General features: G+C 43.4%; 1 protein-coding gene across 2 annotated transcripts; it reads left to right on the top strand.

The window, feature by feature from the left end:
• The first annotated feature begins 68 nt into the window (after positions 1 to 68).
• On the top strand, positions 69 to 12,348 carry plekhd1 (pleckstrin homology domain containing, family D (with coiled-coil domains) member 1). 2 transcript variants are annotated; one of them, XM_015969448.3, is made up of 13 exons: positions 69 to 340; positions 1,268 to 1,361; positions 1,446 to 1,535; positions 3,114 to 3,190; positions 3,330 to 3,421; positions 3,496 to 3,548; positions 3,642 to 3,736; positions 3,820 to 3,913; positions 5,124 to 5,326; positions 6,853 to 6,985; positions 7,225 to 7,369; positions 7,542 to 7,685; positions 12,072 to 12,348. In XM_015969448.3, exons 1-13 carry the CDS (start codon positions 186 to 188, stop codon positions 12,221 to 12,223), a joined length of 1,527 nt encoding a protein of 508 aa, XP_015824934.3. In that variant the 5' UTR covers positions 69 to 185; the 3' UTR covers positions 12,224 to 12,348. The 2 variants fall into 2 exon arrangements, with proteins under 2 accessions (XP_015824934.3, XP_070403141.1); XM_070547040.1 differs by having other exon boundaries at positions 220 to 340; positions 1,227 to 1,361; positions 3,114 to 3,188.
• Positions 12,349 to 17,152: the final 4,804 nt, after the last annotated feature.

Genomic DNA, 17,152 nt, shown 5'->3' with positions numbered 1-17,152 from the left:
CAGCTGCATCATTCCAGCCTGCTGAGTTATCGGGATTTGTTTTCTACTTTTCCTGCATGTCACTGAAGCGTTGCCTGCAGCAGCCTTGTGTGTGTGCCACCCCTAATTGTTATTGACTTACTGTACTTTAATTTTTTTTTTTCATATTTGACCCCACCTCCTAGAGTGAGGGAATTCTGGGCAGGATGTTCTCCTCTTCATCCAGAAACTCCCTGTTGTCCCCGTGGTCGTCCATGGAGCAGACGGACTCTGACGTGTTGGACATCAGCACCAAAGTGCAGCTGCACGGCGTCCTGTGGAAGAGACCCTTCGGACGGCCGTCGGCCAAGTGGTCCCGCAGGTGAGGATGAGTAGTGACCTCTGACCTGGGTCTACTCTCGCTTTAGCTCTTATTTAAGCAGCTCAGACTTCACCGGTGTTCTTGTTTAATATGTTCTGTTGTGATAACCTGTTAATAACAGTATCCATGTGCACATCAAGTTATTATTATTAATGTTACTGATTCGCTTTGGGTTTAAAGTTAAACTGTTAGCGTAAGGAAAAGACACAATCTCTAAGATTTATGTATTTTTTTATGCTGCATCTCTGAAAACTGTCGCTCAAAAACCAGAGTGGTCTGCTTCTGGTGTTCCCTTTGTTTATAAAGGAATAAATAAACTGCTCTAGTAAGATGCTTTAAGATGGAGATACATATCTGCAGGAAATGTCTGTACGGCTCATGATTCGTGTTTTTTTTTTGACTTCCTAATAACCCCAGGATGAGGGCAGACTCTGGACTGCTGCTTATGAAGAAGATAAAGTTTTAAGCTTTGTTTGGAAGCAGCATGACAATAAAAACAGAAAAAAATGGTTTAATCTGAAGAAAATGAATCGTGCATGGTGGAACAGTTGATAGCACAGCTGCCTCACAGTGAGAAGGTTGCAGGTTTGAATCCCAGCTGCAGCCTTTCTGTGTGGCGTTAGCATGTGTGGGTTTTCTCTCAAGTACCAAAAACATACGTCAGGGTCCTTGGAGACTGAATTATCACTAGGTTGGTTTGTTTGTCCCTGTGATTGACTGGAGACCTGTCCAGGGTGTCCCTCACCTCCCACCTGATGACTTCTGGAGTTGTTTGTTGTTATGCAGATACAACACGATTTAAATTGGGTTAATGCTCTTTATTTTCTTGGATGATCTGTAGAGGAGTGTAGAAATGTTTTAGATAAAACGTTTGGTTGTCGGACAGCGTCGCTCACAGCTGATTTCACTGTCTTCATCGGCACAAAGATTCTTCGTCATCAAAGACAGCTTCTTGCTCTACTATGCAGAGAGTGAGAAGAAAAGCTTCGAGTCCAACAGGTACTTCAACATCCACCCGAAGGTGAGCAAACATTGGATGCTTTTATTTTTTAATGAATGGGATTATGTTGAAGCACAAAGTCTAAAGGATTTGTTTCCGTCTCAGGGCGTCATCCCTCTGGGAGGGTGTGTGGTGTCGGCCAACGAGGACATGGGGATGCCCTTTGCCATCGTGGTCAACCTGGAAGATTTCACAGTAAGAGCGCCGTCCTGCTGCACACAGCTCCATTCCTGTAGAAGTGATCTTCTCTCTTTAAACCTGCTACTTGTCTCTTCATTTCTAAGAGAGGCTTTTCCAGAGCTACTGAGTTCTTCCTGCTCAACACCAGCCAGCTTTGTAACACAGGGTGGTGAAGTTAGACACAAATTTGAGCTTAAAAAGTGATCAGACAATGCAAATTTGATCCAGATATTTATTAACATGAAAGATAATGAAACATTTGATATAATATGGTTGCAATTAAACAATGACGGTATTAAATAATTCCCTAACTGTCCCCAACAGTCAAAAACAATAAGATAATTAGGAAATGAGTCTTGGAAGCCCAGAAACAGTAAGAGACTGCTGTGCCTGCTGTCTGCACATGATCCCTTTATCCCCGCCGATGCTGGTGGAGACGTCCTCTTCAGGTTCAGCAGGTTGAATAATTTGCACTTATTTTGCATCTGGTTCCACTGGCATCACAAACACAGCAGATACAAAACATTTCTCACAGAGAACTTCAGGCCTTAAATGGGGTTCCTGAGCCTTTAGATCAGTGGTCCTCAGTAGGCGGCCCGCGGGCCATGAGCGGCCAGCGATCCAAACCTCGGTCTGGACCTCTTGCTTCTGGGTCTTTCTTTTGAGTGGCCCTCGGACCATTTTAATTGAGGACCCCTGCTTTAGTTGGTCTCTCAGTCTAAGATGGATTACTGAAATAAGTGGACTTTTGCACCAGTCTCGCACTAGAGTTATCCACAAGTTGCTCTACAACGGCCATTAGCCATGTTTCCACTATAGGTGTTCTGAGAAATCTCTGGGAGGGAGAAAGGTGACCTGGAGCGTCCATGGCTCAGTCCTCTCAACCGATGAGTCCTAATGCAACATCAGCCCTTTCAGGACTGTGCTAAGACGTCAACATTTGCCACTGCTTTGGCAGTGAGTGATATCACCGATGAGCGCCGAAGCGCGTCCACGGACATTAATACGTTTAATGCTGTCAAAACACACCATTATTTAGTCCATTTGGGGGACGGTTGAGAGCGGCTGTGTGAAGTTAAAGCAGCATTCATTAACCAGAAAAGGCCATTTTATTTTACCGTGCTCTGCAAGACCACGAAGCACCATGAAAAAGTAATTAGGTGATTGTTTGTCATCATGAACACCAAGGTATTCCCAACACTTCCCACCAGAGTTCACATTTTCCTGACACACCTTCCCTCTTTTTGTGAAGGCAACAGTACAGCAGATTGCTCCTCTTCTCCTGTTTTTTTTCCCCTTGAGGTGCAAACGCCACAAGCTCTCAGGAGATGGTAAACGAATTGAATCAGATGGTTTTTGGGTGAGTTTTCCTTAAAATGCTGCACAAAACCATCATTTTAAAGTGAGGAAACTTCACTAGGATATAGAGAGTCTGTTCTGTTAGGAGGAGAATATCTCTGTTTGAAAGCAACTCTGCTTTGCACTTGCAAAGAAGTACACTTGTTTAGTGATTTGGGTCCTGAGTTTTGACTCTGTATCAAAGCGAACCAGTAAACATGAACCCAAGGATGCTGACATACGTCCATCCCTCAGGGAACCATTGTCCTTGCTGCTGAGACGGGGGAGGAGCAGGTTCAGTGGATGGAGATGCTCCAGGATTCAGGAAAAGTGTGAGGATTGACCTTTCTTCTCCTGCGAAGCGGTTAAACAGCTTGTTTCAAATAATAAAGTTGGGTTTTAAAGTGTAAATTTTGCTCTTGTCTAATTGTCTTTCTGGGATTTTTCTAAGTTGTTACATCTAATTGACAGAACCTGGAAAAATGCTCAGCTCGGGGAAGCAATGATTGAGAGTCTGGAGGCTCAGGGACTGCAGCTGGCCAAGGAGAAACAGGAATACCTGGGTATGCAACAGGAAGGCCACCTGAGTAAATCACATGACTAAAAAGGTAAATATGAGCAGAATGTTGTCCTCCAGATAAACTGATGGAAGAGACGGAGGAGCTGAGTCATCAGAGAGCACAGCGGGAGGTGTGAACCTTTTTCACTCTTTTCTGAGAAGTCCGATGTACTTAAGGCTTTGGTTTAAAAGTTGTCACCTATAGTAAGGGTGTGTTTTTACAGGAGCTGGAGCGTCTGAACCAGGTTCTGGAGGAGGAGAAAAGGAAGTTTGAGGAGGTGGTCCTGGAGCTGAAGGCGGAGCAGGAGCAGATCAAACTGTATACAGTCATTTATTTCTCATTCGGCCTCTCCGAGGAAGCTGCAGGAGAATTCATGGGTTTTGTTTGTCTTCTGTTTATAGAGACATGGACAGCACCGCTCTGTCACTGAAAAGTGTTGCGCGCGAAAAGGAGGAGCTGAGCTGCTTAACGGTCAATCTGCAGACATCCATCGAGGTATTTAAGAATAAAACATATGATTAGATCAAATAAAACCAGTTCTGTTCAGAACGCTGAACAGGACCGACTCCAGAGTGAATCGGTTGAAGGTGAAAATCCAAGAATTCATTTTTAATTGCATCATGTGGTTCATGAGATATTTCTCTAGAAGCACAAACACAAACATTCAGGCAAAACAAGCGTTCCCTTCCTGTTTGCAGACAAAATGCACACCATTCTTTTTTATCAATTCACATTTTTATTATTTTTAAAGCTTCTCTTCTATCATCTCTACTTTTATTTGAGAAATGTTTCCACAGTGCACATATGTGCATTAAAGCAAAACACAAAATAACTGATCACAAAGTACAACTCCTTGTTTCTAATTATGATTTATATCAAAGTTAAACACTTTGCAACTGACCAGTTCAGCCAAAAGCTCACATTTCTTCTGATACAAAAATCTCATTTTAATGTTAAAAATAATCTAAAACATGATAAATAAATCAAACAAAAGCAGCAATCTAATACTTATACTTCAGGTAATCTCATCTAACACTTCATCAGCTTCAGCCTGTGTGTGTTTGGTTGTTCCACTTTCCTGTATTTTTAGCTAAATACCGTCATGATTTTAAGCTTTAAAGGGGACATATTCACCTTTTGCATACTTTGTGCTGTCGTGTGGGTCTCTAGTGCATCTATAAACACTCTAAACAAAACAAAACAAACAAAAAAACCTTGTTCATCCCTTTTTTTGTCTCTGTTTAGTTTTGAGGTTTAGGAGCCGAAAACAAGCCGTTTCAAAAACTCCTCGTTTGTGATGTCACAAACAGGGAAAGTAGAAAATAACCGGCTCTCATGTGCAAGAAAGAGATGCTGCTGGAAGAGCAGCTGCACTACTCTGAGCCCCTCCCGAAAATCTAAGCTTCACAGCTTATAGCAGCCTGAGTGGGGAGGGGTGCGTGTGGCCTAGCTTTCTCTTGTTTCCTTAAAGTGACAGAGTCCTGAAATGGCTCATTCTGGAAACTGTTGAATATGTCAAGAATAAAACTGCTGAAATCTCTTTATGTGAGAGGGATTTAGCAGAAAGAACTTCATGGACATGTTTGGTGTTGACCATAGAACTATTACAACTCAGGACAAATCGATAATAAGTCAAACTTTTACCAGAATATCATTTAGATTAATTAAATGAGGTGTAATCCAGATGGTGTAACTTTGCTTTTAGGAGCTCTGCCAAGCTAAACAGAGAAGGCTTCTACTACTGGGGGAGAAAGGACAAAAGAAAAAGGAAGAGGACGTAGGCACAGACAGTTTGCAGCCGTCTTTGGATGAAGAGGAGCTGGAAGACCCAGACCTGCTGCAGGACCTGCGACACATCGAGGAGCAGATGAAGATTCTACTGAAGGAGAAAGAGCAGGCTGAAGAGAAGTGAGGGGTGTCATTTAAAAAGGAGATCATGCACATTTATTATGGAACTATTTCTATTTATGGTGACAGGATTACATGATCCTGCTGCACGTTGGATTATATTGGTGACTGTATGGGATGATGACCTGTCCAGGGGAACTTCCATGTTAATGGGGAGAGGATGTAACAGTGGAAATGTGTATTGATCTAAAAAAACAGCTCACTGATGGTAAGTGGGATTTTACAGGCTGCTAGTATTGACTGTGCTGCACTAATGTTCAGCCGCGAGTGCTGAAACATGCAGTCCAACGCACTCTACTTTACGAGCTGTCTCCTCTTCCTCTCAGCTGTCCTCAGATGGACAGTTTAGCTGCTGATGCTACATAAATCTTATGCAAAATGCAAAATCATGACAAGCATCACAGAAAAATATTTTTAAAATGGGTCACTGAAACCGATCATGCAGTCAAAGCAAAACATCAGCAGACAACTTACTGATTGGCTGTCAGAAATGAAGCAGTTGGCAGCTGGTTAGCAACCAGCAAGCTAACTGCAAGACGGTTAGCAACTACACTTCCTCCATTACCGGAGAAATGTTACCGTAAAAAGTGTAGTAAGCGCTCACTGCCTTAAAACACACAAGAGAGCTAACACCAGATATAACTATGTATTTGTCTACCTATCAACTCACTGTGTATGACTCGTCTTCGCTCGTCATCTAGAACCTTCTGGTGCTGATCCTAACTGGCAATAGACACGAAACTCATGGAATGGTAGCAGGAAAGTCACTTTTTGTTTAGAAAAAAATGACTGCAGTACCCAAATTTGACCACATGATGTCATTCTTACTTATTTCTTACATATTGCGCCTTTGGGTTGATCTTACAGTTTATCATTGTTGAGTTTATAAGCATTCACACAAGCAGAGCCTCACATACATTCAAATTAATACAACAGGGACATCTTTCTTCTTTCTTCTATATACTTATATCATTTTGCTTCTGTACAGCCTAATTTTTGGAGTTATTTCAGGGTTGTAAACTGCAGGATTATTGTAATGACCAGAACGTGAGTACCCGTGAAGATAACAGTCTTTATTAGCCTGAAGCTAAGAGGAGGTGTTACCGGAGTAAAACTCAGGTAAAGGCAGAGTAGAAGGCAGGCGCGGGTCGGAACCAGGTAGAGACGAAGCAGGTACAAGGAGCAGGCTAGAGACGTGGTTAAAGACAGGCGAGGATCGTGGAGGCAGGCAGAGCTCTTGGCGAGGGTCAGGTGTGAAAACGAGGTCGGGAGGCTATGATCAGGCAGGATGAAAAAGGCTGGAAGATCTACCAGCAGGAGCGTCCACTAATCTGGCAGAGTCCTGGTGGTTGACTGTGGAATATATAGCTGGTGAGGCAGGTATGTTGCATGAGCTTGATGAGGAGACCAGGTGTGATGCATGAAGGCTGATGAGGTGGTAGCATGGCGGTCAGGACCTGGCAGGATCATGACAATTATGGCGTGTGTTGGTTGTGATTTAATCTTAAACTGTTACTTTTCTCTAGGCTCCAGGAGAACGAGCAGCGGGCTAAAGGTCTGCAGCAGGAGAGGGAATTCTACTCCACTCAGGCTCAGACGCTGCAGCAGTCACTCTCACAGCTCACTGTGGACAAGCAGCAGACCGAGGCCGAGCTCAAGGTGACAGAGCAGGATCCAGCCTGCATTTGTTTATTTTTATGATAGAAAATAATCCCTGGGTGTGCATCTGCAATTGATGAACTTTTAGAGACTACCTCATCAGCGTGTGATTATTATTAATACTATTAACAAATACTTCATTACCAAGATGTGGCTATACATACATTTTTGGGATTAAGTGTAATTATTATATTTGTTCAAAGAGATAATCTAGTGTTTCTGAATGCTGGTGTCACAAGGCGGAGATAGAGTCTCGGGTGGAGCTGGAGCGGAGGCTGAAGCAGGCTGAGGAGGCATTGCAGGATCTGGAGAAAGGTCTGAACTCAGTGGAACGAACCAAAGAGAGAGATGAGAAGATGAAAGGGGATGTGACACACCTGAGGAGTGAGTAAAACCAAGTTTACATCCTTACATCATCTCATTGTGTGGAAAAGAACTGTTTGATCCAGTCTATGGTTCAACTTTGGGTTTCCTCCCGTAGAATGGAATATCTGCTCAGATCTTCATCTGTTTGTGCATAACAAGCGCCATGTCCTCCCGGTGTGTCTTCCCTTAGAGTTCTTTGAGGAGTGCATCTGTGCAGCCGAGATCGAGGCAAAGCTCCCAGCCATAATGAAGAATGCTGTTTATCTTCACAAAGCTGCCGCACGTAGGATTAAGAGCTGCCGAGTCCAACGGAGAGCCTCCAGACAACACTGGTGTAAGTCCCAATGAGGAGTGGGGTTTCATAAATAAAAGCAATAATCAAACATTCTGGTTTTCACCAGGTTCTGAAATGAGTCCAATCTCAATCAAGTGTCTAAAAGCATATTTCAACCTGCTCATTTTTTAATGGAGTCTTTTCTGAATCTATCATTTTTGTAGTAATTTTAAATCCTCCGCTGGGCAAAAAAATAGTAGTGTCATCAGCAAAAAGCACTAATTTAAGCATATTAGACACTTAAAAAATGTAATTTATGTATAAAAGAAAAGTTTGTGGTTTCATTATTTTGTGTACATACCTTTGGGCTTGTGGGTGTTTAAAATGGTTTACAAATAAAGCTGCTCCTGATACAGACACGTGGTGCACCATTTCAAAGTTTTGATTAGTCTTTGCTGTCTACGAGGAGCTGCATGTTCATGTTTTTTTCCGGATGGAAGGATGGATTATCAAACAGGTGGATAGATAAATGGATAGATGGATGTTGATGAATGGAGGGATGGATAGATGGATTAGATTCAAGATCATTTTATTGTCATTGCACCGATGTACAACAAAATTGACTTGTGCTTACTAAAGATGGCTCATGTAAGAGGTAGTAAAATAAAATAAGGCTAAAATAGATGTCACGCACATTCTCTCTCTCTCTCTCTCGCTCAGACACACACACACACATGCACACATCTTTTGCACATTCAGCCAATTTAAGGTGCAGAAATATAAAAATATAAATGCAAATATCATCATCGTCATCTTTATTCATATAGCACTTTCCAACTGCCAGGAGGTGAACCAAAGTGCTGTACAAACACATCTCATCCATATAATGTCTGACAAAAACAGACATAGAAACAAATAAATCAGATGATAAGAGCAAAGAATGCCAGTAAAAGAAAAATATAAAGTAAGTAAAATAGAACTGGATAAAAATGAGCTAAATTATCTAAAAAAAATGGCTAGCCCACGTGCTGAGGGAACACCACCGTATAAAAGCGAGTCTTCGTCCGGCTCTTAAAAACCAGCTTGTCTGACCGCGAGTGGAAGACCATTCCATAGCTTGGGGGCCAAAACGGAGAAACCCTGCCTCCTGGATTTAAGCATTTTACTCTTAGAGCAACTAGTCTTGTTGTGATGAACTAAGTGCACAGGATGTTTTGTATCGAGTGAGTAACTCAGACAGATAACTTGGAGCACAGCCCTGCAGAGACTTGATTGATTGATTTGATTTATTCAGTCAGAAATATAACAAAACATAATATAATCAATACAAAATTACATTTAAAGGCAAAATCAGAATGCCTGTATTTATGCCTGCCCTTTTTAACTAATTAAAAAAATTAATCTACCCATCAACACATAAAATTTGTACAATTTAAGCAAAAAATAGAAAAGAAAAAGAAGGGAAATATACACAATTTAGTGATAAGTGGTAGTAGATTTACAACAGAACTTATAAACTCTTGCAACCCTAAAGAAATATCTCCAAAACCATCCTTTTAAACTACAGAAATGTACCACGAGATCTTAAATTTACACTGGCATTATTCCATCATTTAACCACCACCACAGATATGAATTTCCTTTTAATTAATTTTTTTTTGCCAAAGAAACTGTAAATTTGTTAGTATCTCTAAAATCAAACTTTGTTTCTACAGATGAAAAAACCTTAGTATGCTTAGCGGAAGTAACTTTAATTTAGTTTTATACATTATTTGCGTTATTTTGTAGTATTGACCCTTTGCACCGACGTCACCTAATCACGTGGGTCCACCATGGTGGACGGCAAAAGCATGTAAACAGTGAGCGACACGATTACTAAACAATGGGAAAAGTAGAGCCTGAAATTTTTTTTGCGATCAAAACAAAAACAAAACTCCTCCAGCATTCCTTCAACTACACTCAACAAAAATATAAACGCAACATCTTTGTTTCTGCTCCGATTTTTCATGAGATGGACTTAAAGATCTAAAATTCATTCCAGATACACAATATTACCATTTCTCTCAAACAATGTTCACAATCAGTCTAAATGTGTGATAGTGAGCACCGGTGCTTTGCTGAGATAATCCATCCCACCTCACAGGTGTGTCACATCAAGATGCTGATCTGACATCATGAGTAGTGCACAGGTGTACCTTATACTGCCCACCACCACCGCCAGCGAAGGGGGCGGTCACATGAGTGGTGTGACATCACGTGCAAAGGGTCAATAATAAATCATTAAATTTCATGATATGTGATTTAACAAACAATGGATGTGTATGTGCCTAATAATCGGCCCTATTAATAATACGCATTGCACGTTTTTATAAGGGAACTATTGCATTAACTAATGTTTGATTAGTCAGATTTCCACACAGTATGATATGTAAGGTAGAATGAGTGACTTGAAAACAAAAACGAGGTAAACATGGACATGTCTAAACTACAAAATGAATATAAAGTCAACATAATATAAATTTGAACAGTCACATGAGGTATCAGGATTAACTAGCTTCATGTAAAGGTGTTGTAGAGCACTAATGTCCAGCAGCATCCCTGTTAGTGTGACCTTTCCGCAGCAAAATTGAGTTCAGTGATGGCTGTTGCATAAAAGCGGTTTAACAGTCTGGTGGTGTGTGTTTTCATTGCCCGGCATCATTTATCAGTCGTAAGAAGTTTGTAGAGATGTTAGCAGGGTGGGTTTGAGATGTTTGTGGGTTTTCGAAGGCAGCGAGTGGTGAGGAGGTCATCCAGGACAGGCAGGTGTATGTTTATGTTCTCTGCAGTTGTGATTACTCTCTGCAGGGCCTTCCTGTTGGCAGCAGAGCTGCTGCTGTACCACACCAGGATGCTGTTGGTCAGGATGCTCTCTATGGAGCAGTGATAAAACCACACCAGCAGTTTTTATGGCAGGTTGATCTTCCTGAGAGCCCTCAGGAAGTAGAGCCACTGTTGTGCCTTCTTTGTCAGACATTTGATGTTGTGTGTCCATGTGAGGTCCTCTGATAAGTTTGTGCCCAGAAACTTGAACTGTGACACCCTCTCTACCTGCTCTCCATTTATTGTGAGTGACTGGTGCTCATCTTTTTACTTGTTGGGCCAATGATGATTTCTTTGGTTTCGTTGGTGTTCAGGGTCAGGTTGTTAGCTGTACACCAGCACACCAGCCACTACTTCCCTGTACGCTGACTCATTTCCCTGGCTGATTGGGCCCACCACGGTTGTATCATCAACAAATGTAATGATAGCGTTGGTGTTGTGGGTGGGCTTACAGTCATGTGTGTACAGGGAGTACAGGAAGGGACTCAGCACACAGCCTTGTGGGGTTCCTGTGCTGAGGGACAAAGGAGGAACGGTGGAGACCTAGCTTAGACTGTGGTCGGTTTGTTAGAAAATCTTGAATCCAGAGGCAGATGTTGTGCTCAAAGCCAAGGTCAAAATTGTTGAATGCAGAGCTATAGTCCACAAATAGCAGGCTTACATATGTTGTTCCAGGTGTGCCAGAACAGTGTAGAGATGGCATCATCTGTTGATCTGTTGGATGGATGGGTAAATGGATAGACTGATGATGATGGATGGATGGATGAATGGATGGACAAATAAATTGTTGGATGGATGACGGATGGATAGTTGAATTGTTGGGTGGATGGATGAATGTATTGTTAAACAGATGGATGGATAAATGGATGGATGGAGTGATGGATGGATGGATGGATGAGGGAGGGATAGATGGATAATGATGAATGAATGGAGGGATGAATTTATGCATGGATAGATTGTTGGATGGTAGATGGATAAATAGACAAATTGTTAGATGCATGGATGGATGTATTGTTGGATGAATAAATGGATGGATGGTTGATATATGGATGGATGAATGGATGGTTGGTTGGAGAGATGGATCAGAGTCAGGATTAGCAATAGTAGGGAAAAATGTAATAAAATAAAAGTAGATATAATTGCAAAATGACTTGCTTTTTAATCTCTGTAGTCAGTATTCAGATTAACCCTCCCACTGTCCTAATGGGTGTGACCCCACGAGGAAAGTTGACCATTGAGCTGGATTGATGGTTTATCCCTTGAGGTCCATGTGGCAGGGGTGAGGAGTGAGCACCACCTCACTTAGTCACCTCATTGTGACTAAGCAATTTCCTTTTCTGAATTTCAGGTCCAAAGATGAGAACTTCAGTTTTGTTTTGATTTAAAAGCTAAAAGTTTTGAGTCATACAATTTTTTATGTCTTCAGGACAAGCCTGTAATCTACCTAACCGATTAGGTTAATCAGGGTTAATGGCTAGATATAACTGAGTATCGTCAGCATAACAGTGGAAGTTTATCCCATGCTGTCTAATGATTTTACCAATCTCTGGTTGTTCTGTTCTTCCCGGCTTTGTCTCTGTGCAGTGAAACACTCGAGGTCGTTTGCTAACGCTGACGCCGGCAGTGTGGAGGAACTGCGGGCAACGGCTCGACGGCTAACCTCTGACAGCAGCTTCAGAGAGAGCGTGTACAAGATAATCACAAGCAAGGATGCCACGAACAAAACACTGGACTGAAAACCGAGTTTAAGAAGAGAAATGGTCTGTAGCTTTAACTCAGTCCTCAGTCTCGTAAACTTGTCATTTATATCCCACACACACACACACACACACACACACACACACACACACACACACACACACACACACACACACACACACACACACACACACACACACACACACGTGCGCACACACGCGCACACACACACACACACACACACACACACACACACACACACACACACACACACACACACACACACACACACACACACACACACACACACACACACACACATCTGTTTCTATGACAAACTTGTTAGTTTTTAAGTTAAAGAGCTGATCTGAACATCTCTGTTAGGAGAAACTCTCATAGGGGAGTCAAGCTAACGGCTGCAGAGATCCCACTTAAGAGTGAATCACCTTATTTATTCATAAGCTACTGTATTTGTTTACTCTGGTAATTTTTCCCTCAACCAAACACTCCTTTTGCTACAGTAACTGCATGCAGTCAGCTTGACTCCATATTGAGAATTTCCCATGGGCTCACCACTTGTGGGAGGGGCCAAAGTGGTCGCGTGCAATGTGTAATGGGTGGTGGCTGAAGTTGGGCACCTTGGAGGTCTGATCCTCGGCTACAAAAGCTAGCTCTCGGTACGTGTACTGTCACCTCTCTGGTGGGGAAGAAGCCTGAGTTGGTGTGAGAGGCTGAGAGGTTCTGACTAGATATAGTCGGACTCACCTTGACGCATGGCTCTGGCTCTGGCTCCGAAGCCAATTTCATTGAGAGGGCTGGACATACCACTCTGGGGTTGTCCCTACTGAGAGGTGCCAAGCAGGGGTGGGCATGCTGGTTGCCCCCCCCATCTTGGTGCCTGTATGTGGGGTTTACCCCGGGTAGCCTCGCAGGGGATGAGGGGTCCTGACTGTTTTCTGTGCTTAAACACGAAACTACGGTTCAGACTACCCACCCTTTTCGGAGTCCTCAGAGGAGGTGCTGGAGAGCTCTCCTTCTGGTGACTCCCTCGTTCTGCTGGAGGACTTAAATGCACACTTGGGCAACGACCGTGAGACCTGGATAGGTGTGGGTGCAGGAACGCCCCCTCCGATCTGAAATCAAGCTGTGTTTTATTAGACAGCTGTGCTTGTCATGGATTGTCCACAATGAACACCATGTTCCGACATAAAGGTGTCCATATGTGCTCTTGGCACCAGGATACCTTAGGCCGCAGCTCGATGATCGCCTTTGCTGACCTGCGGCCGCATGTCTTGGATACTCGGGTGAAGAGAGCTGTCAACTGACCACTGCCTGGTGGTGAGTTGGCTTCGATGGTGGGGGAGGATGCTCAGGCCCAAACGTATTGTGAGCATCTGCTGGCAATGTCTGACGGAGTCTCCTGTCAAAAGAAATTTCAACTCCCACCTCGCACAGAGCTTCCAAAATTTCCCGGGGGAGGCGGGGAGCACTGAGTCCGAGTGGGCGGCTTCGAGAAGTTTCTGGTCCACCATCTGGAGCCTCAGGAGAGGAAAACAGTGTGCTACCAACACTGTTTATATTGGGGACTGTGTGCTGCTAACCTCTACTTGAGATGGTTTGGATCAATGGACAGAGTACTTTGAATACCACCTCAATCCCACCGGCAGGTCTTCCAGTTAGGAAGCAGAGTCTGGGGAATTTGGGTTCGTTTCTCCAATATCTGGTGCTGAGGTCACTGAGGTGGTCAAAAATTCCTTAGTGGCAAGGCTCCAGGGGTGGATGAGAACTGCCCAGAGTTCCTTACGGCTCTAGATGTTGAAGGGTTGTGGTGGCTGACGCGGCTCTGCAATATCGCGCGGACATTGGGGGCAGCCCCACTGGACTGGCAGACCAGGGTGGTACCCCTATTTAAAAAGGGGGACAGCAGGGTGTGTTCCAGCTACAGGGGGATCACTCCTCAGCCCCACACACCATTACTGCACATCTGCAGTTTAGATTTACTAAACTTACATTTTCTGACCTCTCCTTTTATTTTGACCCACATCACCTGGTTGGCTCCTTAGATAATTAGAAGGTTATGGTGGAAAACAAAAGTACATTGGATGTATTTATAGAAACTGTTGTATGACCAATGTTTAATATAAAGAACTTTATAATTAGTCTTTGATATTTCTGCCTATTTGTAATAATAACACATTTTTCTGATGGGAACACGGACTGTCATTTCTCATAGGAAAGGCAGACTGTATCGCTGTGTAGTTTGTTACAGGTGAATGATGGACTAATTGTTATTTTTTTAATTTGAGGTTCTGATAGTTTAAATTACTTAATACGTTACTAACTCGGCCCTTCCACTGGATTCATATGCTGCGCGTAACGTAGTAGACGTGTTTTACTCACAAGCTCCCAATGTCTCCCAGTGTCTGTTTAGTAGAACAAAAAGCAAAACTCATCTCCTTGCTGTGCGTTCGTCTTTTTAACACCTTAATCAAAGAGTTAAAAGGTCTCCCAGCCTTCCTAAAGCCGAGAGCAATCTGCTGAGCAAACTGCCTTGGATGATTGTCAGCTAAGCAGATACCTCGCTGCGTGCGCCTGATTTTCACAGATTTTTCTGCCTCACGAGACGCTGAGGTGAATATCTAACCGGTTTGATATTTTCTGTTACGAGCCCTGAGTTCCCCAGCGCCCAGCTTCTACTCCGCTCCTTTCTCAGCACCATGGTCAGCACCCTGGAGAGCGCCCGGCCACACTCGCGCAGCTGATGCGCATCAGGAAATCCCCCGGCTGGAACAGATAAAATCAGCGCAGCACTGAATGAAGGAGAGGATTGAAAGAGGACTGGGAGAGAGAGATTGAGACACAGAGAGGACGGAGAGGACTGAAGGAGAGAACACAGAGAGAGAGAGAGAGAGAGAGAGAGAGAGAGAGAGAGAGAGAGAGAGAGAGAGAGAGAGAGAGAGAGAGAGAGAGAGAGAGAGAGAGAGAGAGAGAGAGAGAGAGAGAGAGAGAGAGAGAGAGAGAGAGAGAGAGAGAGAGAGAGAGAGAGAGAGAGAGAGAGAGAGAGAGAGAGAGAGAGAGAGAGAGAGAGAGAGAGAGAGAGAGAGAGAGAGAGAGAGAGAGAGAGAGAGAGAGAGAGAGAGAGAGAGAGAGAGAGAGAGAGAGAGAGAGAGAGAGAGAGAGAGAGAGAGAGAGATTCAAAAATACTTTATTAATCCCAGAGGGAAATGGATTGAGAGGACTGGAGAGGAGAGGATTAAAGAGAGACTTGTGTTTGAGAACTTTTGGGAACTCATAGTTGCCCCCGGATGGTTAATTTCCACCTGCCTGGGAAAACATTCAGGCTGATGTTCGTTTTCCTCTTGCTCTTAACAGAGCTGTCGGTTGTGTGGACTTTTTGGTAAGGCCTCCGGGCAAGCTTCTGTGGTTCCTGGTTTCATTTTTGGAACCAGTGAGTTTTAGTTCTCGTTTTATTGCTCTTTAAGTTACTTAAGTCCTCATCTTTTGTTCTCTGCAGCATAAGTTAAACTCCCCTTCGTTTATTAAACAGGTTTTCTCCCCAAGGGATGCTTTTTGTTAATAAAACTTCTTTTTTGGTTGTGACTTGGTGTCAGATCATTTTCTTTTTATTCTCACGTTTCTGTGTTAAACCTCCCTGGATCCTAGACCAGGTTGGGGTCGTAACATTTCCATCTCACGGGAAGTAAAAACTCACCGTGTGTGCACTACGTGAGCTTGCAGCTGAGCTGAAATATTCTAGTGGCCACTCAAAACATGTTCTCAGCTCACACGATTTCAAGATGGATTCAGATGCAGCCCCCTGCCCCGTCTGTCCACATGCCAGAAAAATAAACAAAATGGTACCTTAGGGATCGATAGGCCCAGTGTTTCCAAGGATTCAGGATCCAGGTAGAGGTACTGTCGGAAGGATTCTGGGTTTTCAAGGTGCATCTTTTGGAGTAGATTGACATAAACTCCTTGCCTGGCCCTTCTTTCCAGCCACCGTACCCATACTGTCCGAACCTTGAAATGGCGGTGGCGGCGATGCCTCATCAACAAAACTAGTAGAAGCATTTCCTCCATTTCCATTTCTGTCTCTGTTTTGTTTATTTTCTGACATGCAGAGAGGGGGCTGCCATCTTGGAATCAAGTGAGTGGAGAATGCAATTTGATTGGCCACTAGAATATTTCAGCTCAGCCAGTAGCTCACGTAGTGCGCACACGATGAGTTTTTACCCCCCCCCCCCCTCCCCCCACCGTGAGGCAGAAAATATCAAACCGGTCAGATATTCACCTCAGCGTCTCACGAGGCTTAAAACAAAGGCCGTTTGCCCACGTGTGCAGCAGGCTCTAATCTTTACAGGATCTTTTAATCCCTAAACTAAACAAATCAGTTGTCTTCACAATTTAAAACAAGCAGGAACCGTGCTGGAAGCAGACTGCAGCGCCAGGTGTGCCCTACACGGAGTGGCCCACCAATCTGAAGTTGCAAGTGTGATATTCTGGCCACGGGGCGGTAGGGGTCTGAGTGACATTGCATTAACCATGTAAAGGGTCATTTTAGCACACACTGGCTCAAGAAAATGATTAAAATTTTAAATGCTAACGGTTAGCTTCTACAAGTGGGGATGCTCTCTGCTGTTTCCTGGCTGTTAAACAAACAACGGCCTTCCCCGTCATGATCCAAGATGGGTGAATCCATGAATGTGACGTAGATCTGTCCGGATTTTCTAATCCTAGAGTTTCACCGTCTATTTTCTATCAGAAGCTAACGCAGGACATAGGTGTAGGAAACTATTGTGCAGCCTGCTTGAAAAAACACAGAGTGACCGATTATAGTCAGAAATAATCATTTGCTACATGTTTATTTTCAATGAAGTTGACCTTTTTTGTTTTTGATAGTTTGCTCTGGTTCTTTGCAGCACTTTAAGAGTTTATGATAATAACAATAATTTAACAGAAAGAAGAGA

Source organism: Nothobranchius furzeri, chromosome 18, assembly GCF_043380555.1.
Source record: "Nothobranchius furzeri strain GRZ-AD chromosome 18, NfurGRZ-RIMD1, whole genome shotgun sequence".
NCBI classification, from domain to species: domain Eukaryota; kingdom Metazoa; phylum Chordata; class Actinopteri; order Cyprinodontiformes; family Nothobranchiidae; genus Nothobranchius; species Nothobranchius furzeri.
This window is presented reverse-complemented; position numbering and strand designations above follow the sequence as displayed.